Source organism: Panicum hallii, chromosome 3 (genome assembly GCF_002211085.1).
Source record: "Panicum hallii strain FIL2 chromosome 3, PHallii_v3.1, whole genome shotgun sequence".
NCBI classification, from domain to species: domain Eukaryota; kingdom Viridiplantae; phylum Streptophyta; class Magnoliopsida; order Poales; family Poaceae; genus Panicum; species Panicum hallii.
Genome location: NC_038044.1, coordinates 1647454 through 1668195, shown reverse-complemented (window position 1 = coordinate 1668195; position 20742 = coordinate 1647454). Strand labels below are relative to the sequence as shown.

General features: G+C 44.7%; 4 protein-coding genes and 1 long non-coding RNA gene across 6 annotated transcripts; 4 read left to right on the top strand and 1 right to left on the bottom strand.

The window, feature by feature from the left end:
• LOC112887154 (signal recognition particle 54 kDa protein, chloroplastic-like) lies at positions 1-5988 on the top strand. Its single transcript, XM_025953251.1, has 15 exons — positions 1-190; positions 277-382; positions 941-1008; positions 1088-1189; positions 1471-1623; positions 1712-1789; positions 1936-2061; positions 2255-2357; positions 2633-2733; positions 4402-4539; positions 4634-4777; positions 4898-4973; positions 5076-5161; positions 5262-5390; positions 5478-5988. The coding sequence occupies exons 1-15, from the start codon at positions 35-37 to the stop codon at positions 5553-5555; spliced, it is 1644 nt and encodes a 547-aa protein (XP_025809036.1). The 5' UTR covers positions 1-34; the 3' UTR covers positions 5556-5988.
• Positions 5989-6366: 378 nt separating this feature from the next.
• On the top strand, positions 6367-11784 carry LOC112884602 (signal recognition particle 54 kDa protein, chloroplastic-like). Its single transcript, XM_025950041.1, has 15 exons — positions 6367-6592; positions 6704-6809; positions 7165-7232; positions 7318-7419; positions 7707-7859; positions 7947-8024; positions 8170-8295; positions 8636-8738; positions 9064-9164; positions 9474-9611; positions 9703-9846; positions 9978-10053; positions 10940-11025; positions 11122-11247; positions 11345-11784. Exons 1-15 carry the CDS (start codon positions 6422-6424, stop codon positions 11432-11434), a joined length of 1668 nt encoding a protein of 555 aa, XP_025805826.1. The 5' UTR covers positions 6367-6421; the 3' UTR covers positions 11435-11784.
• Positions 11785-11846: 62 nt separating this feature from the next.
• Positions 11847-13306, bottom strand: LOC112884367 (aspartyl protease family protein At5g10770-like). Its single transcript, XM_025949745.1, has 2 exons — positions 13206-13306; positions 11847-13039 (listed from the first exon to the last, which is right to left on the bottom strand). Exons 1-2 carry the CDS (start codon positions 13300-13302, stop codon positions 11847-11849), a joined length of 1290 nt encoding a protein of 429 aa, XP_025805530.1. The 5' UTR covers positions 13303-13306.
• Positions 13307-13544: 238 nt separating this feature from the next.
• LOC112884604 lies at positions 13545-16868 on the top strand. 2 transcript variants are annotated; one of them, XR_003227139.1, is made up of 4 exons: positions 13545-14215; positions 15038-15409; positions 15525-15872; positions 16355-16867. It is a non-coding gene; the product is annotated as an uncharacterized LOC112884604 (long non-coding RNA). The 2 variants fall into 2 exon arrangements; XR_003227138.1 differs by having other exon boundaries at positions 13545-15409; positions 16355-16868.
• Positions 16869-17062: 194 nt separating this feature from the next.
• On the top strand, positions 17063-18857 carry LOC112884603 (luminal-binding protein 5-like). Its single transcript, XM_025950042.1, has 2 exons — positions 17063-17589; positions 17759-18857. The coding sequence occupies exons 1-2, from the start codon at positions 17237-17239 to the stop codon at positions 18732-18734; spliced, it is 1329 nt and encodes a 442-aa protein (XP_025805827.1). The 5' UTR covers positions 17063-17236; the 3' UTR covers positions 18735-18857.
• Positions 18858-20742: the final 1885 nt, after the last annotated feature.

The window sequence follows — 20742 nt, the reverse complement described above, 5'->3', positions numbered from 1 at the left end:
CCTGCTTCAGTGCTTCCTCCTCTCCGCCGAGGAAATGGACGCCACCACGCTCGCGCTCTACTCGCCCCCAGCGGCCGCCCGCCGCTCGCCGGCAAAGCCATACTTCGCCTCCCTCCACCTTTGCTGCTCCTCCACAGCCTCTTTCCACCTCCGCGCGTCCCAGAACCCCGCCTTGCGCGCCCTCTCTCCGGTCCGCTAACTAGCCTTTTCTTCCGGGGTTCCTGAAGAAGATCGCATTCGTTCGGCCTTAATGCTACAATATTTTGGGGATTTTAGGGATGGAGGACACGCAGGAGGTGGGGCGGACTGGTTGTGCGGGCGGAGATGTTTGGGCAGCTCACCACGGGACTCGAGTCCGCCTGGAACAAGCTGCGTGGCGTTGGTGAGTCAGTTTTCCTGATTCCTAACATCGATGCCTGAATTGCGTTCTTGTTTCATGAGGAACTATGGAAAGCATCATAATTGTGCTCTGCCTGGCCTGGCTATTTGAACTTAGTTTGCTCACTGGTGTGGCACCACCAGCCAGTAAATATATATTACTCCGTGCTTTGTTTGTGTTGGGTTGCACTCCTTCCGTAATGTAATTATAAATTATATGTAAAAGCGAAAGAACAGTTTGCTCTGTTTGAGAACAAAAATGTAATTATATGTAAAGGAAGGGACAATGTTAAGTGTCAAGCATGAATACATTTTTAGTCTGCAATATAGCAAGCACAGATATGAGTACTAAATTACAAGTTCTGTACATGGTTAACTGGTCTTTCCAAAAAGTGCAGGGTTAACCAAAGGTAATAGCCAAGCATTTGAACTCATATGTTTGCTTGTCAATCCATCATATCATTATAAGACTAATAGACTATTGAGTTATGTGCTTGTTAATTTGTTACTTGTTGTGTCCTCATTGAGAATTAAGATTAACACAATGCCCTTTTCATTCAAGACGTGCTAACAAAGGAAAATATTGCCGAACCAATGCGGGACATTAGAAGAGCACTTCTGGAAGCAGATGTAAGTACCTTGCAGCTTCTCATTTTACTCATCAGTTCATTTCATATCCATATAGTCTGAGGACTGAAGTTTTCATCAGGTTAGTTTGCCAGTTGTGAGACGTTTTGTTTCATCTGTTAGTGAAAAGGCTTTAGGTGCCAATACTATCAGAGGAGTTCGACCAGAACAGCAACTAGTGAAGGTATGTTGAGCCATCCTACCATTAAGGGATTAACAGATAACGAGCACACAAATGTCTGTTTTGGAGAACTTTTTTTTTCACTTTGGTTCTCTCTACAACTTTACATATTGGATTCTCTTAGCTGTTAAGTTCCCTTTTGTCTAGGAGTAGTGAAACTTACTAGCAAATAAAAATACTATAACATGCATAAACAATCGGTGCTGCAGATTGTTCATGATAAAATCTTGTCAAATTTATTTATATGTTTCTAGCACAGGAAAATAATGTAATCGGTGCTGCAGATTGTTCATGACGAACTTGTACAGCTGATGGGTGGAGAAGTATCTGATCTAGTATTTGCAAAAAGTGGCCCTACCGTTATCTTACTGGCAGGTCTACAAGGTGTTGGGAAGACTACTGTTTGTGCAAAGCTTGCATTCTATTTGAAGAAACTGGTGCATCCCTCAGCCTTTTACTTTCGAGTATCTGGCAGGATTTAATGCTTGATAATCTATAGATACTTATACCAGAGTTAGGTTTCAGGGGAAGAGTTGTATGCTGGTCGCTGCAGATGTTTACAGGCCTGCTGCCATTGATCAACTTACTATACTGGGTAAACAGGTACGCCTTATATGACTTAGCCTTGAATAGTTGCATGTGACAGCTGTAAAAATTAAGAAGCGGATGTACCATCAGATTTCAGAAGGTAAACCATCGTGTAGCACTTACTTTTGTCACTGCCTTCAGTTTTTTTTCTTGATTGACAGGTGGGTGTACCAGTTTACTCAGAAGGGATGGAAGCCAAACCTCCACAGATAACCAAGAATGCTGTGGAAGAGGCAAAAAGTAAGAACATTGATGCCATTGTGGTAGATACCGCTGGAAGACTGCAGGTTAGCCTTTTGTGTATCCCCTTTAATTTTTCAGTCCAAGGTCACAACTCATGGGATTCTGGTATGAATCTGATTTTACTGCACCTAAATACACATGAAAAATGTGTCCTATTCAGATAGCATATTAACTAGCACAGCCTTTATGGTTTAACTTGCATTATTGATGCTATCTTATCACCTTTCTGTCATTCAGATTGATAAAGCAATGATGGATGAATTGAAAGAAGTGAAGAAGGCAGTTAATCCTACTGAAGTACTGCTTGTCGTTGATGCCATGACTGGCCAAGAAGCTGCAGGTAGCTTCTTCCTGCTATTTCAATCTTGTTGCCAGTGACAACATTCTACACAACACTTGTCAGAACTGCAGCAATGCAGCACAGTAATCCAATAAATTAGCTGTCGTTCTGAAATTTGGCTATTGGTAAAGTCTTAACACAAGTTTGTTGCTCGTAGTGCTCCTGTAAAGCAAGATTTTTGTTCTTCTGGTCCCATAAAACTCAAATAAGCTTAGAGACTCTTTCCTTCAATAGAATCGCAACATCCGCATAAACATTTCTTTTCTGATATGCAGCACTTGTCACCACCTTCAATATTGAGATTGGTATCACTGGCGCTATACTGACTAAAATGGATGGTGATTCCAGGGGTGGAGCAGCACTAAGTGTTAAAGAGGTTATTCCTTGCCAGAAACTTTTCTTGCCATCATATCAATTAATGATTAGTTGATGATGCAAAGAAGATTATTGTCAATTTATCTACCTCTGTTTGATTAATTGCAGTTTCTTACCGGAGACTAGCATATGCTAGTTCAGGAGTTTCTGCTGGTAGCTTTTCACAGGCATAACTTTTTATTTGTGTGCATATCTTTAGACTGTCCTTTTGACTTGTTTGTCGCAGTTATGAACGATAAAGACATGTCATCATCACCTTTTTGCACCACACAGCATACATACATACTCCCTCCGTCCCATGAAAAATGCAATCCTGCGTTTATATCCCACAAAGAGTGCAATTCTAGAAATTGGATCTCAACTACCTGCCTAATTAAGTGGTCAGATTTGATTTGCATGCCAAAACTAACCGCATGTGGCAAACCAACGAGGGTATGAGAGTCTTTTCACGCCACTACTAATCTGTCTGAAAAAAGCTAGAATTGCACTCTTCTGAGGATATGAGCAGTCTTATATCCTCAGCAGTTATCTTGTGGTCATTGCTCTGTAGTATATTTAAATATTCTTATTTTCAGTTGGTATATTTGCTTTGGTCATATTAAAATAGGACTACATCAGGGGTCAGCATTGAGCCCTTATCTATTTGCTTTGGTGATGGATGAGGTCACAAGGGACATATAGGGTGATATCTCTTGGTGTATGCTCTTTGCTGATGATGTGGTGCTAGTTGACGAGAGTAGGGCAGGGGTTAACATGAAGTTGGAGCTGTGGACACACACGTTAGAGTCGAGGGGGTTTAGACTGAGTAGGACCAAGACCGAGTATATGATGTGCGACTTTAGCCCGACTAGGCATGAGAATGGGGACGTTAGCCTCGAAGGTCAAGTGGTGGCCAAGAAGGATACTTTTCGGTATCTAGGATCAATGCTTCAGAAAGATGGAGACATTGATGAAGATGTTAGGCATAGAATTTCAGCCGGTTGGTTGAAGTGGCGGCAGGCTTCTGGCGTCCTCTGTGACAAGAAGGTGCCACAGAGGCTAAAAGGTAAGTTCTATAGGACGGCGATTCGCCCGGCGATGCTATACGGTGCTGAATGTTGGCCTATAAAAAGGTGACATGTCCAGCAATTGAGTGTAGCAGAGATGCGTATGCTGCGTTGGTTCTGCGGGCATACAAGAAGGGATAGAGTCCGGAACGAAGAGATTCGAGATAGGGTCGGGGTGGCACCTATCGAGGAGAAGTTGATTCAACATCGGTTGAGATGGTTTGGACATGTACAACGGAGGCCTCCCGAGACGCCGGTGCGTAGTGGAGTTTTAAAGCGGGGCGATAATGTAAGGAGAGGTAGAGGTAGACCTAGACTAACTTGGGACGGGACGGTTAAGAGAGACATTAAGGAGTGGAATATCGCTAAGGAATTAGCTATGGATAGGAGCGCTTGGAGATTAGCAATTAACGTACCTGAACCGTGACCTTTGTTACTTTTTGTTTAACCCCTAACTCTTCCTTTGGCTTATGCCCTTTTTGTGTTTCTTATTCTTGTTTTATGTGGGTTTCATCTCTAGCCTACCCCAACTTGCTTGGGACAAAAGGCTAAGTTGTTGTTGTTGTTGTTGTTATTTTCAGTTGGTATATTAAAGTAAAATCACTGCTTAACTGATGATGCAGGTATCTGGAAGGCCCATCAAATTTGTAGGACGAGGGGAACGATTGGAGGAGCTCGAACTTTTCTATCCTGATCGCATGGCACAACGAGTTTTGGGAATGGGAGATGTTCTTTCATTTGTTGAAAAAGCACAAGAAGTTGTAAGTAGCATCCTGTAAAACTGCTCATTTGGTGTAGTCCTAAGAAATCTTGTGAAGATTTTATGTTGTTTACTTTTACATCTGGTACAACTAGATGCGGCAAGAAGAAGCTGTAGAATTACAGAAGAAAATTATGAGTGCAAAATTCGACTTCAATGACTTCTTAAAGCAATCTCAAAATGTTGCGAAAATGGGTTCCATGAGCCGAGTGATTGGAATGATTCCTGGCATGAACAAGGTACATGAGCATGTGGAATTAATTTGTTCTCCAACTTGACATGACAGTTATGCATGACAACTATGTTTAAATTTGATATGATAATTGCCAGCTCCTGAAACATGTTCTCATTCTAAACAGGTTACTCCTGCACAAATTCGAGAAGCTGAGAAAAGACTTGCATTCGTCGAGTCAATGATTAATGCAATGACTGCGGGTATGTTCTTTCTGATTTGAGCTACATTTATGAAACCTACTTGTATGGCTGCTTGTGTAATGGACATAGATGCCATATTGGTTTTTGTTCTGGGATGTGCAGAGGAAAGAGAGAAGCCAGAGTTACTGGCCGAATCACGTGAGAGGAGGATAAGAGTGGCTGAGGAGTCTGGAAAGACTGAACAAGAGGTTTAGTTCTGCTCTATCGATATTACCAGTCACAAAAAGTCCATAATGCTCTAGTCGTACCAAAACATGAATCTGACAAGGTTGTCCTTTTCCCTATTAGGTGAGCCAACTGGTTGCTCAGCTTTTCCAAATGCGCGCTCAGATGCAGAAATTGATGGGTATGGTGCAAGGACAAGAAGCAATAGCAGGCATGGGAGACCTCATGGACTCACTTAAAGCTGAAGAAAAGGTAATGATTGTCTCAGGTGGTGTGAACATTTCTGAAAAGTGATCCTGGAGGATCTTAGAGTTCTCTGAATTCTTGTGCATCATTCAGGCACCACCTGGCACCGCACGGCGGAAGAGGAGGAACAGCAAGCCGAAACAGAGGGACCTGGATGCAGTTTTGAGCTAGTCTGCTGCACCGGAGTCGAAACTTGAAAGTCTTGACTGGAAGTGGCTCCTGCGTGCGAGACTGAGGACAAGGCCTACATATTCCTCATCCTCACCATCGATTGTGGAAATGTGTTTGAATTCAGAAGCGGGAAATTTCGTAAAATTCACCTGATGCCAAGTTGTGATCCTTGCCAAACGCCAATGCATAGTTGGGCGGTGCTATCTAGACTCGCTAGAATGTGACTTTGGCCTAGTCAAATGAAAGGTCTAGATCAGGCCTAGTTAAATCTGGCGGTTACAACTTACAAGTCAAAAAATGCCACAATTATGTATGCATGATTTGTGAATACGGTTTTTGTAGGGGTCACTCGTTTGGTAGTTGAACGGTGATAGATGAAATACTAGAGATGCTTGGTATTGCTAATCCATGGATATTTTTTTCGATCAAATTACTGCACACATATTTGTACGGTCTCATGCATACTATATATATATGTACGCAGTATACGAGTTTTTTACGGTTTTCTGTTCAGGATTAAATCCATCCGATAGCTATCTTGAATTTATTTTTTTGAGATTTATCTTGCATTTTGTTTCAAAATATAAGAGGCCAGAAAGAACTTGTTCCGTCGCTTCAAAATGGAGACAGTTCAGTATCATGGCCCAACCTGTCAGCCCACCAGAAGAGGAATGAATTCAGGGCCTAGCATTGCAGCCCGGGTACCTTAATATTGAGCCTTCTTCTGCAATCGCTACGGCCCACAAAGGCAGAGAGGCCCGCCCAAACCAGTCAGTCCGTTTCCAACTGCTCTTATCCGCCTCGTCGCTTCCCTCTCCTCCGCAGAACACAACACTGCGCTCTCCTCTCCTCATCAGGCCTCTCCAATGGAGGCCACCAGCACACTCGCGCTCTCCTCGTCCCCCGCCGCCGCGCGACGCTCTCCGGAGAAGTCAGCCGTCGCCTCCCTCCACCTCCGCCGCTTCCCTACGACCTCCTCTCTCCACCTCCGCGCGGTCCAAAGTCCAGCACTTCGCGCTCACTCCTCACCCTTCCAGGTCCGCTAGCTCCCCCCAACTCATCGGCCTTTCATTTCTTCCTTTCCCACAGCGAGAGGTTCGCGTTCTGGTTTCAATTGATTTAACCTGTTTGTCTCTGCGCGCGATCAGGGATGGAGGAGGCGGAGGAGGGCTTGCGGGCTGGTGGTCCGGGCGGAGATGTTCGGGCAGCTAACTACCGGCCTCGAGTCTGCCTGGAACAAACTGCGGGGAGTCGGTGAGCTACACTTTTGCTTTCTACGTTTATACTTCTGTGGATTCTCTTTCAGTATTAGTAATATGTAGAATGGGCGTACCCAGTAATATGTAGAATGCAGTGAACAAAAATGTTTTGGTGCATGATAATTGTAGCACCTAGCTAGTAAAATTGTGTGCTTGCACATCCTGAATATGCGGCAATGTTGGGTATTGTCCCGTCTTAGTTGTTGGCGGAACTTGTGAATTATTCTGTCATGAGACTGTGAGCAGCTGATATTCTCTTCGATGACATGTTACAGTTATTGAGTTATATCTGCATACTTTTATAAATTCTGCTCAATTAATACTTAACAAAATGCCTTTTCTGGTTCAAGATGTATTGACAAAGGAAAACATCGCCGAACCAATGCGGGATATTAGAAGAGCACTTTTGGAGGCGGATGTATGTTTCGTCCCTACTTCAGCATGGCTTTTATTTTGTATTCCTTTTTTCCCCCTAATCATCTAACCTGGAACCTACCTTTCAGGTAAGCTTGCCGGTAGTGAGGAGATTTATTGAATCTGTAAGTGAAAAGGCTGTAGGGACCGATGTTATACGAGGTGTCAGTCCTGATCAGCAGCTGGTGAAGGTATACCCATGTCATACGTTCCTATAATTGTATGAAGGATGCTTCTATTTAAGTTTCTTAGAGATAATTTTGGTTGTTTGATTTGGACTTTCTTATTTTTCTTAATAGAAAAGTCCTCATTTTATCTTTCTAGGAGAGGCAGATAAATTACTCGAGATAATGTAATTGTGCATGGAAGCAGCCTTAACTAAGAGATTCAGTATTAATTTGATTTTAACAAATGCGCTGTTCCCATACTAATTGATGTGCTTCTAACACTTGAGGACTAACTTAACTCATTGGTACAGGTTGTTAATGATGAACTTGTACAACTGATGGGCGGTGAGGTATCAGATTTGGCATTTTCAAAGTCTGGTCCAACTGTTATCTTGTTGGCAGGTCTGCAAGGTGTTGGGAAGACTACTGTTTGTGCAAAGCTTGCCTTGTATCTAAAAAAAATGGTGCTTTCCTTAAGCCTATACTTTAAGACGTTCCTAATATATATGACCATAGAATTTTGGTACTAATAGACCAGACTCAGGTTACAGGGGAAGAGTTGTATGCTGGTTGCTGCAGATGTTTACAGGCCTGCTGCCATTGATCAACTCAATATTCTGGGTAAAAAGGTAATTTGTGTCTCTTTTAGATTTTCTAGAATATATAGAACTTACCATTAATGCATGTTTTATCTTGTTTGGAAGTTCAAATTATACTTGCTTGAATGTTCTGGTATATCTTATTCTTCAGCAGAAAACATTTGAACTATGATAGGTTGGTGTCCCAGTTTACTCAGAGGGAACTGATGTCAAGCCTTCTCAAATAGCCAAAAATGGTTTGAAGGAAGCAAAAAGCCAGAAGAAGGATGTAATTATAGTGGATACTGCTGGAAGACTGCAGGTCACACTCATGTTTGTTGCTTCTATATTTGTTTGTCTGATTTGTAGCTGTTATTATAAAATTTGGATGGCATCTTTGTAAGGCCTTGGTACCAGGTCATAATCATGTTGTACTTTGAAACTGTTAGGTTGTGCTTACATATATGATTAATTTGCACTAGTTTTTTTTTCTTATCAGTTAGTTTGTAACAAAACAACAAATGACTTGAAATGTTCGAGACTTTGAATGAGATGTGTATAATGTTTGATGCTTGTTTCAAACTTACATAATCATTCATGCTACTTGCGTTAAGTTTGACCATCACCACTGATGCCAGATGATTAATCTTTTGTATCATTAGGTAGACAAAGCAATGATGAATGAGTTGAAAGAGGTAAAAAAGGCTGTGAATCCTACAGAAGTTCTGCTTGTGGTTGATGCCATGACTGGCCAAGAAGCTGCAGGTATGTAGCTTGGTCTTGTTTATTCTATGAAATACTTTGTCTGTTTATAATTTACCTGATGCCCTTCACGAAATTTAGTAAAAAAGAATTTCACATTTTGAAACTTGACTATTTCATAGCTTCTGTTCGTATGCCATGTATTTGCCTATTTGGATTTGGAGTTCTGGCATTTTTCATATGTTCAGTTTTCTACAATTTCTTAGTTCTTTCAAAGGTGCTCCCTATAAATAGCAGGAGATGACATTATATGATACAAATCATAAATTATTCACATCATTTTTAAGAGTGGCACTGTACTTGCCTCTTTTTTTTCTGATGTGGTTAGGATTGGTCAGCTCCTTCAATGACGAGATTGGTATAACTGGTGCTATACTGACAAAACTGGATGGTGACTCCAGAGGTGGAGCGGCACTAAGTGTTAAAGAGGTCTCTTCACTAACAAAACTCTTAGTATCTTTTTATTTCATAGGTTCATAAAGAAGCTACTAATTCATTATAACACCACACATTTTGATAGGACCAACTAATGGAAGATATATCATCACTTCCTTGTACTTAATCCTTATCTTTTATGTTTTTACTTACCTATGGTATACACAAAGGAAAAGATACGATGATCCATCATACATGAAAGGGTCCAATCATAAAGCTTGCATTCATCAGCTGTTTCTTGCTTCCTTCCTTTCTAGTGATCTATATATAATAAATACATATGAACAACCTACAAATTTGCAGGTGTCAGGAAAGCCCATCAAGTTCGTAGGGCAAGGAGAACGCATTGAAGATCTTGAGCCTTTCTATCCAGATCGTATGGCACAGCGTATCCTGGGAATGGGAGATGTACTCTCATTTGTTGAAAAAGCACAAGAAGTGGTAAGTACCTCCTGTGAAATGATCATTTTCTCTTGTCTTCATTAGACTATGTTTTTTGATATTCTATGTCGTAACCTGTTTGTACCAATAGATGCGCCAAGAAGATGCAGAGGAATTGCAGAAGAAGATCTTGAGTGCAAAATTTAACTTCAATGACTTTCTGAAGCAAACACAAATGATCGCAAAAATGGGTTCGTTCAGTCGTTTAATTGGCATGATTCCAGGCATGAACAAGGTGCAATTATGAACTTATGGAGCCCATTTATTAGCATATATTGTAATTGAAACTGCATTTTGAAAAAGGTACATATATTCAAAGATTTACTTGAACTTTTTAAGAAGCAGCTCTTACCTCGTTTTGAATAGGTTACCCCAGCACAAATTCGTGAGGCTGAGAAGAATCTCAAGTTTATGGAGTCAATGATCAATGTGATGACTCCTGGTATGTTCTCTAATCATAGCACACATCATAAATATATCTTTTTTGCATGCACCTCCTGAAATTCTACTACTATGCTTTCTAACTTTCTTATTTTCTAAATTACTGTTCTAAGCTGTGCAATGAGAAAAATGGGGCATGTACCTGAAAATTATTTCGTATTGATTGTCACATTTTGTATAGGCCATCCATGCTTGGTTAAGTGATTGACTAGTACTACGGAGGTTGTCGAGTAAGCTTGCTTTTTGACCATGCATGTTTTCTGCTCGTTTCATCACACGTACTCGGTCACCAATGACGTAGCTTAGCAGCTAGCACATGGAGTACTACCTGAATAAGACACCTTTCTTTTCTGAACTCCGAGAAAAGCACTTCAATTCGTTCCTTCCTTACGTCATTAGGAGCGAATGCATATTTCTACCGGCGCATAATCCAATGATGTGACACACACGACGCGAAGCGCGACTGAAAATCTGAATTTCGGGAGATTCCGGATTCTTTCCAGAACTATTTGGTTAGTTTGCACATGCAATCAGCTATTTGGTTAGTGTTCTCACATCCACAAGGCAGGCATTAGGTTGCCTAAATTTGAGATTGCTCTGTTTTTACATAAATGTCTGATTGTTCTTAAGATTTTCAGCACATTTTTGACACATTTCTTTTATTAGTCTGAACTCTCAAAGATTGCATTTCTCAAGCACAGCATTTTTTATCACTGCACACATGGCACACCTTCACATGTAATTTCGTAAGGCAAAAATCCATGCTCACTAATTAAATAGTCGCAGTCAATAGTCAATCATAATGGTTTAGAGCATGATGATGATGAACCCCCTGTCCCACGAGTAGATACCTAGTGGCCCAGTTATATATTCATTTACTTGTGCAGAGGAAAGGGAAAGACCAGAATTACTGGCTGAATCACGTGAGAGAAGGAAAAGAGTGGCCAAGGACTCTGGAAAGACTGAACAGCAGGTTCAGTTCTTATCATATAATCATTTTCTCCTGTATGTTCCTGCGTGAACCAAACTAACCACGGGTGGATCTAATTAACGGTTCCTTCCCTATTAGGTGAGCCAATTGGTTGCGCAGCTCTTCCAAATGCGTGCCCGCATGCAGAAAATGATGGGTGCCATGCAAGGAAAAGACTCTCCCAACATGGACGAAGTCATGGAGTCAATTAAGGCTGAGGAGCAGGTAAAAGGCGCCTCCGGTGCAGACCCTAATAGTTGCTTTGGGGGCATATATACATCTGTTTGTTGAGTCAAAAAGCTTTTGCAACTGTGCCATTCAGGCTGCTGCGGATACTGGAAGGCGCAGGAGGAAGTATGGCAACCTGAGGCAGCGGCAACTGGATGCGATGCGCGGTTTCCGCCGACGTTGAGAACTTGAGATGTTCATTGGCGAGTCTGACTGGCAGTGTCTGCCGTATGCCTGCCTGCTTATCTGCATGAATGATTGCGTCCAAGGGCTTTGTCTCAGAGTCAGAACTCAGAAGTGGGAATGAAGTGCTTTCGGGCGCTCTGCAGTTAGAATTGCATCTGGATACATTTACTCCGCCTAGTGGCTGCGTACCGCTGTTCTATATTGCCATGGTAGTTGTGCTAGTTATTTTATAGTGATTTCTCACTAAGACATTTTCATTGTGATCTCATTTTTAACACACTTGATGATTTGGAGTAGCTTATGCCCTTTCTCTTGGGAAAAAAAAAGGATGAACACATTGTTGTTCAACTCATTGGTCAACATTATTTTTCAGCCATCGATAGTGATGGCATTTGTATAGCCTGCAGTGTTCAACAAGCCCGTGCCTGGAAGCCAATGGTCATCTTCTCCAGATCATACACAACCCTGAACGATCTCAGTGCCTTGTTCCCAAGAATCCGAACATCTCGCACGCCAGAGGTATCAGGCTGGAACGCCAAGCATATCCGATCAACAGACTGTTGATGGAACACATTTTCCGGCGGCAGGTTCACGGTCGCCCCGAGGAACCGCATCTCCATCGCCGGCAAGCCTCTCCAGTTCACCGGGCCACCGCCGGCAGGCCTGAAGCAGACCTTCTCACTACCGTACTCACGGTAATACCCCTTATCTCGCATCGCCGACGTCACCGCCTCGGCTAGAGCATAAAACGTTGGAGACGAGACGAAGGTGTCATCAGTGCCAGAATCAACAACCATGATCTGGCGTGTGTCGATGGATGGATCGACCTCGAGCCGCTTCCCATCGACCGTCATGTCCAGCAGCAGAAGGGAGTACACGTACCATCTGAGCCCGTATCCCCTGATCAATGGGGTGACGAGCTCCAGCCTCTGGGGGTATGGTCCAATGATGAGAAACCCCTCGGCCTGATGGTCACTGGGAAAGCAGTAGGCGAAGGCGTTGTAGCTCGTCTGCCGGGCCATCTGGTTGAAGAAGGAGTAGCTCTTGTTGCCGAAACCGATGATGCCTGCCTCGGAGCCGTAGAACGTGTCGTCCATGCTGCAGCCAAAGACGAAGTCATCAACGACGGTGATGTCGCCCAGAGCGAGCCTGTCTCTCCCGAGCTTCCCCGCCGAGTACTGCGACCCGTAGCGTAGGCTGTAGAGGCAGGTGTCCGTCTCGTCGATGCAGCCGTAGGGGATGCCGTTGTCTTGGTGGATGTCGATGCAATCCTCGTTGGAGCAGCCGATCTGCCGGTATGTAGTGGAGCTCTGAGGGTTGAACTTTGGGCCGGCTTCGTCTGCTTGCTTGTGGCATTCTATCTGACACCTCTCGCAGTTGACCCAGGAGAGGGTGGAGCCGGTGTCGATGGTGACGAGGTTGAAGACGGCAGGTGTGCCCAGACTGATGGCCATGAAGTATTTGCCTTGGTGGATCCTGTCGTTCCCAATGACGGTGCCTGCGTCAGATACGCTTGCTGGATGAACCGGGGATGGGTCCAGGCAGGGGTGCTCCTGGTGGAACACAGGGAAGTGGAAGGCGCCAGCTTTGCTCAGGCGAAACTCTGCTATCCATGCATGGAGATCGGACAAATTAACATAGCATCAAGTACACAAACATCAAGGAAATATTCTGCACTAGTGGGGGGAAAGAATCACTAATTACGAAGTTATAATTAGTAAAAACAAAAGGATCGTGTACATCCAGTGCAGATGAGTGAAGATTATTACCGTACGTCGCCGGAGAGCACAGTCCAGTGCAGTTGCACGGTCCGACCATGTAGTAGCTTAGAGCAAGAAACACCATAACAACCAGTATTAATTCCATTTTCGAGCAAAACAATATAATCAGTTCTGTATGTGCAGTGTGCACGGCAGGGGCTGCATATGTTTAGGTTTAAGAAGCTCTGCCATTCAATATATTTTGGAGAGTTGGACACACTCGCATGCAAAACGGTCTCACCACCTAACCTAGTTTTATTGTTACTCACACTATCTTCATGCATTTCATACCGTAAGGAGGTCCTACATTTTTGTGAAATTTTAATTGTACCAAATATACTGGATTGCAAATAATTTTTAGTGCATTCAATCGAGCATGTAATGAAATCCTTAAATTAAACAACAACTTGCCCAATGATAAATTAGTAATTATTGCATTTAGAAATGAAGCATAAAGTTATGCATGCGTGATTTGGATTTCATCAAATTTATTTGGATTTTCTTAAATATGCTCTTGTCCACGGGCTGCTCGGCTGCGGCTATTTGGGCCTGCCTGCAGCCGAGCAGCTGGGCTCCGCAGCCACAACGAGCAGGCCACTAGGACCGCAACCCAACTAACGTAACTAACCAGGCCTGCCCAACGCCGGCCTAAGCCAGCCCGCTACCCCAGCCTCAGCCTACGCGAAACATCTGGCACCAAAGCCAACCCAACTACCCAAGATGGACCTGGCTGGACGTGAGGGCCCGCCCAGCCCGCTTCTCTCTGTTTCTTTCTTCTCCTCCACGCAGATCGGGCCGCCGCTCCCCTCTCCCCTAGCTAGCTTTTCCTCTCAAGGGCAAGACATATACGCGGAGGCGACGGCGAGCCGGGGCGGGATTGCACCGCTGCTGCCTCGAGGGCGACCGCCCCTACGTCGTCTACCTCGACCACGTCGAGCCGAACTGCGAGGAGAGGATGGGAGCACGCCGCCGCTTATTCACCAAGCCCGAGCCCGCGACGACTTCACCATCGCCCCGACGTGAGTCACCACGCCATCTCCCTTTTCCTCTTGGAAGGAGAATCTGTCCGGCCTTCGCGCCGCTGCCGATTATTAGCAGCGTCACAGCCGCACGGCCGCGCTGAGCTGATGCCCGCCGCTGGACGAACGTGGTGGCCGCGCTCGCCTCGCCGCGCGCCAGCACACTAACACGGTCAAACGCCGCCGCGCACACGTACGGCTGCCTACTCACTACGCAGGGGTCCCGGGCCGTGCGGCAGTGACGGCCCGCTCGCGCATGCTTCACGGCGCCTCGCCGGGAACCTCTCCTTCGCCGGGCGCGGAGGGAGCGCGCTCGCTACGGCCAGCGCATGCGCATGCCGCCCGCACGCGCTCGACGCGGACGGCATCGCCGCAGGGCACACGCGTGACAGGCCCGCAGCCACACCCCGCGCACCCTCGGCAACACCGGCACGCACCCAGGCAAACACGGCATCACCCACGCTCATTCATTCGAGGTGCTCTCGTGCGCCAGCCCATTCGCGGCGAATGCCCCTTTTAAGCATTTCATCAAGCACCACCGGCGCGCGCGCACGGCCACACTCAACCGTATGCACGGAGGTAGACTAAATTGTCAGTCCATCACCAGGCGGTCAGGCCACAATATGCAAAATGCTTGCTTTGAACAAAATTCTTCTACATCGTTTGACAGAAGCAAAGTCAAGCAGAAATCTTCCATATGATTGCCATCTATTTGTCTAGCTAACATGTAGATATCTATGAATTAATTTTTGGTAAAAATTAGTTTGAGAGACAATTTTATACGTTCTTTCTGATTAATATGTATTTTGTTCTGATTGCCAGTCCATATGTCATGCTGTTTGTGGGTGGTCCTGCTCACAGTCCTCCTATCTTCATCTGGTGCTAGTTCAGCTAAGCATACTACAAGATCGGAAGAGGGCAACTGTCGTTATGACCTGACGAGCATTGCTACTCTATCATGCGTGCTGCCAGATGGTGTATGGAGGCCACCCTCACATACATGCTGCAACGCATTACTGTATGCTATTGATCAAGTTCCGTCTAGCGATGTGAGGGGAGCATGTTGTCTTTGCCGCTATCTCAAAGAAAAAGAGGGAGCTCCTACTAAACTGGCTACAGCATATGTTATGTGCAATGGAGAGGACAAGCACATCGTCACCGAGTGGTCGTTTCCAATCACAACATGTTTGATCGGTACGTATGTCTACTTTGGTGTTTATTAAGCTTAAGATACTGACTGTTAATAACCATTAGCAGTAATTTGATCTTCTGAATAATAATAATGATGTTTGTATCTTCTTTAAACCAGACTGTGGGCATGGAATCATTTCCTCCCTCGGCATAGAGCATGAGGATACTCCAGTGGTACAAGCACTCGGCACTGGCAACGAGGGACAAGAGCACGTCAGTGGCATTGGACAAGCACACGTCACTACCAAGGTCATCACGGAGGTCGTTCAAGGCAACAGAAAATGCAAGCGAACCCCGATCTGGGCGCCGGCGATCTGTTGACGTTGGCCCTTCATCAGCAAAGCGAAAGGAGAAGAGGCTTTCATCACCATGAAGGGGCTTAATCATTTGCATGAGATTCACACGATTGATTTGGCATCTAGTTATATTACTACTTGCAGCTCATCTTGTTCGCATAGTTACTAAGGTTGTCTTGGGGTGTGTGATGTATCTATATAGAAATACGGGCATGTTATTTTTGTATCTGACCAACCGCGTCAAGATAGATATCTGACTGACTCACTCTAATAGTCCTCCATCCATGCTTCTTGATGATCTCCATGTGAGGTGTAACATACCAGTTTTCATCACCATTGAAAGATATTTTAAGACAACCCTCTAGTTCCTTCTCCACTAAGTAAGAGTGGGCTCTAGTTCCTTCTCCACTAAGCAAGAGTGAGATATTTTTAAGGCAACCCTCTAGTTCCTTCTCCACTAAGCAAGAGTGGGATATTTTCAAGGCAACCCTCTAGTTCCTTCTCCACTAAGTAAGAGTGGGATATTTTCAAGGCAACCCTCTGGTTCCTTCTCCACTAAGCAAGAGAATCAGGGATCAGGGATGTTGCTGCACGAGAATTCCGGTTGTTACCAACATTTCATTTTGGCGTAAGAAGCTACCTGATTTGACAGGATCGGAAGCTTAGAGAATTCTGATCGTTACCGGCATTGAAGCATAGAACCTATGTGAAACCTTTATGAAGCCTCTCTAAAACTTTGGTTATGATAAAACTACTTCCACGCATGTTTGGAACACTAGAATTTTGCCACTTGCATGAATTGTTTGGTGTGGTCAGGTGCGTATGCGTAAGAATGGCAAATTCTTAACCAAGTAAGCTTGCCGTATATATTTATAATTGTTGTTGGTCAAATATTTATTTTAACTGACTACTTATACTCATATTTGAAAAACCATATGGACAGACTTCATATACTTTGCTACTATATTAATCACGAATAATATTTTCATAATATACATAACACTTTCATCTTAAAGTATTATACTTGTATAAAAAATGAAAGTCAAAAGTGTCTTGGAGGCGAGAGCCGCTTCAGTAGAAGCATGCCAATGGTTGACCATCGTCAAGCCTACTGCCTACTATAGTTTATGACCTTGACAATTATTCCGCATATATATATATATATAGTAGTTTATGATTTTACCCATATTTTGTTCACTGGATCATTGCCATAGTCGACAATAAAAACTGAAGAAAATAGGTCACTCGATCACAATGGCATGGCTGATCGAACGTGAACACTATCAAAGCCTCCAGACAGCCGTAAAGTAAAAAAAAAAAGTAGCTTCCCATTATCCGAGAGCCACACTGGTTCAGTTTATCTAAGGCGCGGCGAGTTCGACCAGGTTTGTGTTAAAGATAAGGCAAAAAGTTCTCTGTTTCCAAATGGACTCGGCATGCACCTCGCGCGCCGCCTATATATCTATAACCGATCGACCGACCGAGGAGCCCCAACCACGATCCCGGCCCTATCGATCTGTTATTGCTTGCCGCGATGGCTGCTGGCCGCGTAGCGGCGGGGGCGGCTTCTCTTCAGATACTGTTGGCGTTCGTTTGCTTGCTTACCGCGGCGTCGGGGCTTTATGATCCCCCAGCGAGCTTCGCGCGGACGAATCACATCTGGTACCCGCCGGCCGTACAAGTCATCGTCATCGATCTGGGCAACACCAACTCCTGCGTCGCCGGCTACGCCCCCGGCAAGACCGAGACCATGTTCCAGTTCTGCATCCCCTCCTGGGTCGCCTTCAGCGGCGACGGCGCTACCCTCGTCGGCGAGGCCGCAAAGAACCATGCCAGCGCTGAACCTGACGCCACGGCCTTCGGTTTCAAACGCTTGCTTGGGCTCAGGTATTGTGCACGCATGCAGATTGTTCTTGTTGGTTTCTATCCACTGCACTGCAGACTGCAGTGTCGTCGTCTCCTTAATTTGTTTTCTTCCATATAACTATATATATATAGACTATAAAGCTGTTCAGATTATTATGATGCTGAAGTATCATCAGCAATCTGTTGACAGACGAAACCTCTGGTACGAGGAGGACATAGTGCAGAGAGCCATCAAGCGCGTCCCGTACAAGATCGGTGCAAGTAGCGACAGGCCAAGCATCCAAGTGGCCATGGATGATGGTGCGGTCAAGCAGCACGACCTCGTGAACGTCGCGTCCATGGTGATCGCCCAGCTCAAGGTCAAGGCCGAGGAGTACCTCGGACGTCAGGTTAGGTACGCCATCATGACCGTTCCGCAGCATTTCAGTGAGGCGTCCATGCTGGGTGCCGAGAACGCCGCCAAGATTGCTGGGCTAGAGATAGTGGACATGGTCTCCGAGCCCGTTGCGGTTGCCGTCGGTTATGACCTCCGCAGGAAGCTGCGCGAGGGCGGCAATGCCCTAGTGCTCCATGTTGGCGGCGGCACGGCGTTTGCGAGCGTCGTCACGGTTCTGATGGATGGTTCTGTTGGGATCCTTTTTTATCGGAACGATCCTTTCCTTGGAGGAGATGATTTTGATCAGAAGATCGTGGACTATTTTGCCAAGCTAGTGAAGATGAAGCACGGAAAGGACATCAGTGAGGATCTGGTTGCTCTCGGAAAACTGAGGGCAGCATGTGAGCGTGCCAAGAAGGCATTGAGCGATCAGGATCATGTGCAAGTGACTGTTAAATCTCTTATTGATGGCGTGGATTTCTCTCAGCCATTCTCACGGTCAGAGTTTGAGGAATTGAACGACGATACGTTCCGCAGAGTTGTTGCATTGGTAAGGAGAGTCATGCTAGAAGCAGAACGGAGGAGGGTAAACAACAACATCGATGAGATTCTTCTTGTTGGTGGAAGCACCAAGATCCCAAAGATCCAGAGACTTATCAAGGATTACTTTAATAGGGATGAACCAAACATAAGGTTGGAAACCGATGAGGCAGTTGCTCTTGGAGCAGTAGTTCATACCTATTCTTCTGTTCAACAAAATCATTGCATTGGTGGAGAGAGTCATGGCTGAAGCTGAACTGGAGAGGAGCAAGAACGAGATCGATGGGATTGTTCTTGTTGGTGGCAGCACCACGATCTCTAAGATTCAGAGACTCGTTAAGGACTACTTTGGTGGGAATGAGCTAGACATAAGGGTGAAACCAGACGAAGCAGTTGTTCTCGGAGCAGCAGCAGCACTTCATGTGCATTCTTCTGATAATTCTTGATTTTTTTTTTCTCGAGTGTGACGCTTTGTAGTAAACATTCACTAGATCAATCTTTGGTTTGAAGATGCACTGGACAAATGCTAGTGCTCATCTATCCATGTGCAGATGGTGTTCTTGTGCTAGTTGGATGGATCGGTACATGCAAGAATAGGTTAATCAGTAGATGTATATGAGTTCCTAGCTTCTCATCTTTGTGCTCAGTACAACTGCGCAAAAGGGAGATCTGCTGACTAAAACGTCTTGTTATCAGCAGAGGCACCCATACACGTGTACTCTATTCTACCAGTATGCGTGTGTAGTTCTGTAAACTAAAACCAAAGCACAGTGACGTCAGGGCAAACATCGGTTGTTCTGTCCACTCCACTCCACCGCACTAAATAAATTGGCAAGGCAGTTCTAGAACCACTAGGAGGTCGATGGCACGTTTGATCAAACAAAAGGCTTCTAGAAGATTCTCGGGACAAGGCTTCTAGTAGCCAGGTGTGCAGAGTGCAGACTAGTACTACGGAGGTTGTCGAGTAAGCTTGCTTTTTGACCATGCATGTTTTCTGCTCGTTTCATCACACGTACTCGGTCACCAATGACGTAGCTTAGCAGCTAGCACATGGAGTACTATCTGAATAAGACACCTTTCTTTTCTGATCTCCGAGAAAAGCACTTCAATTCGTTCCTTCCTTACGTCATTAGGAGCGAATGCATATTTCTACCGGCGCATAATCCAATGATGTGACACACACACGAGACGAAGCGCGTCTGAAAATCTGAATTTCGGGAGATTCCGGATTCTTTCCAGGAGACCCTTTTTCAAAAATTCCACAAACTCGAGCGCGGCGGCAGGCTAAAGCATGATAACTTGGGCGGCCATGCATGCATAAAGGCTAAAGCCTCCCATCTTCTGACTTGATTTGTCTTCTGAATTCTGATCGAGTCCTCCTTTTTAACTGATGCTGCTTGTAAAGTTGGCCCTTCGATTGTTACTCGCTCCATTTCAAATTGTAGGTTGTTTTATCAAATTTAGATGCATAAATTTTATTATATACCTAAACACAGTATATATCTAGATTTATCAAAATGAACTACAATTTAAAAAGGATGGAGTATCTTTCTTTATAGTAGCGGCTGCTAAAGACCAAATGTTTGATGACCACGCTAAACTTTGAAACTAGGCACAGTTAGTAGCAGTAAGTATATTTTTGCTTTGTCCAAATCGCAGATGGAACTCAGTTTATTTATTCGAATGCTGATTCCTGGCTCTGGCTGGCTCGCTGCTCTCATGCTTGCACAGTTGCACTGACGCTAGTAACCATGCGTCTTTCTTTCTTTTCTCCCCCCCACCCCCCCCCCAAAAAAAAAAAGATCACATTAAAAAACGGCAGCTTTGTCTCCACAAACGACATGCATGGCGAGGGTAGGCGGCATTTTGTTTTGGTTTCCTGCTTGCAAGATGTGACCGAATTTTCTACTGTACCATTCCTTTTTTTTTAATGTTTCCGGAAATCAGTGTCACCGAATGTTCAAATCTGACACGGAGCGGTATGGGACGTACTATCTGACGGGAGCTGAATGCGACGCGGAGAGCGACAACTCGAGTCAAAGTGGGTCAGCTTTCTGGAACCAGTCACGGAAATCTAGAGTACTACGTGATGTTGTAGCACTGTACGTACGTCTGTACTGCTGATATGATGCACGGCGACTGATGAAGTACCAACCAACCAACAAGTCAACAACCTGACCGAAGGTACCGTGTTTGTGTTAATTGACAAACAAGAGAGATTGAAGGGAGAACCTACACACACGTCTTTTTTTTTCTAT

What these genes read in the sequence shown, in the direction of transcription:
- LOC112884367 (XM_025949745.1), bottom strand. Translation starts at nt 13,302, where the DNA reads ATGGAATTAATACTGGTTGTTATGGTGTTTCTTGCTCTAAGCTACTAC. An exon ending in GTGCTCTCCGGCGACGTACG is followed by an intron (nt 13,040 to 13,205) that starts GTAATAATCTTC and finishes CATGGATAGCAG; the next exon opens with AGTTTCGCCTGAGCAAAGCT.
- LOC112887154 (XM_025953251.1), top strand. Translation starts at nt 35, where the DNA reads ATGGACGCCACCACGCTCGCGCTCTACTCGCCCCCAGCGGCCGCCCGC. An exon ending in CTGGAAAGACTGAACAAGAG is followed by an intron (nt 5,162 to 5,261) that starts GTTTAGTTCTGC and finishes TTTCCCTATTAG; the next exon opens with GTGAGCCAACTGGTTGCTCA. An exon ending in CACTTAAAGCTGAAGAAAAG is followed by an intron (nt 5,391 to 5,477) that starts GTAATGATTGTC and finishes TGCATCATTCAG; the next exon opens with GCACCACCTGGCACCGCACG.
- LOC112884602 (XM_025950041.1), top strand. Translation starts at nt 6,422, where the DNA reads ATGGAGGCCACCAGCACACTCGCGCTCTCCTCGTCCCCCGCCGCCGCG. An exon ending in GAGCACTTTTGGAGGCGGAT is followed by an intron (nt 7,233 to 7,317) that starts GTATGTTTCGTC and finishes CCTACCTTTCAG; the next exon opens with GTAAGCTTGCCGGTAGTGAG. An exon ending in CCTTGTATCTAAAAAAAATG is followed by an intron (nt 7,860 to 7,946) that starts GTGCTTTCCTTA and finishes CTCAGGTTACAG; the next exon opens with GGGAAGAGTTGTATGCTGGT.
- LOC112884603 (XM_025950042.1), top strand. Translation starts at nt 17,237, where the DNA reads ATGGCTGCTGGCCGCGTAGCGGCGGGGGCGGCTTCTCTTCAGATACTG. An exon ending in AAACGCTTGCTTGGGCTCAG is followed by an intron (nt 17,590 to 17,758) that starts GTATTGTGCACG and finishes ATCTGTTGACAG; the next exon opens with ACGAAACCTCTGGTACGAGG.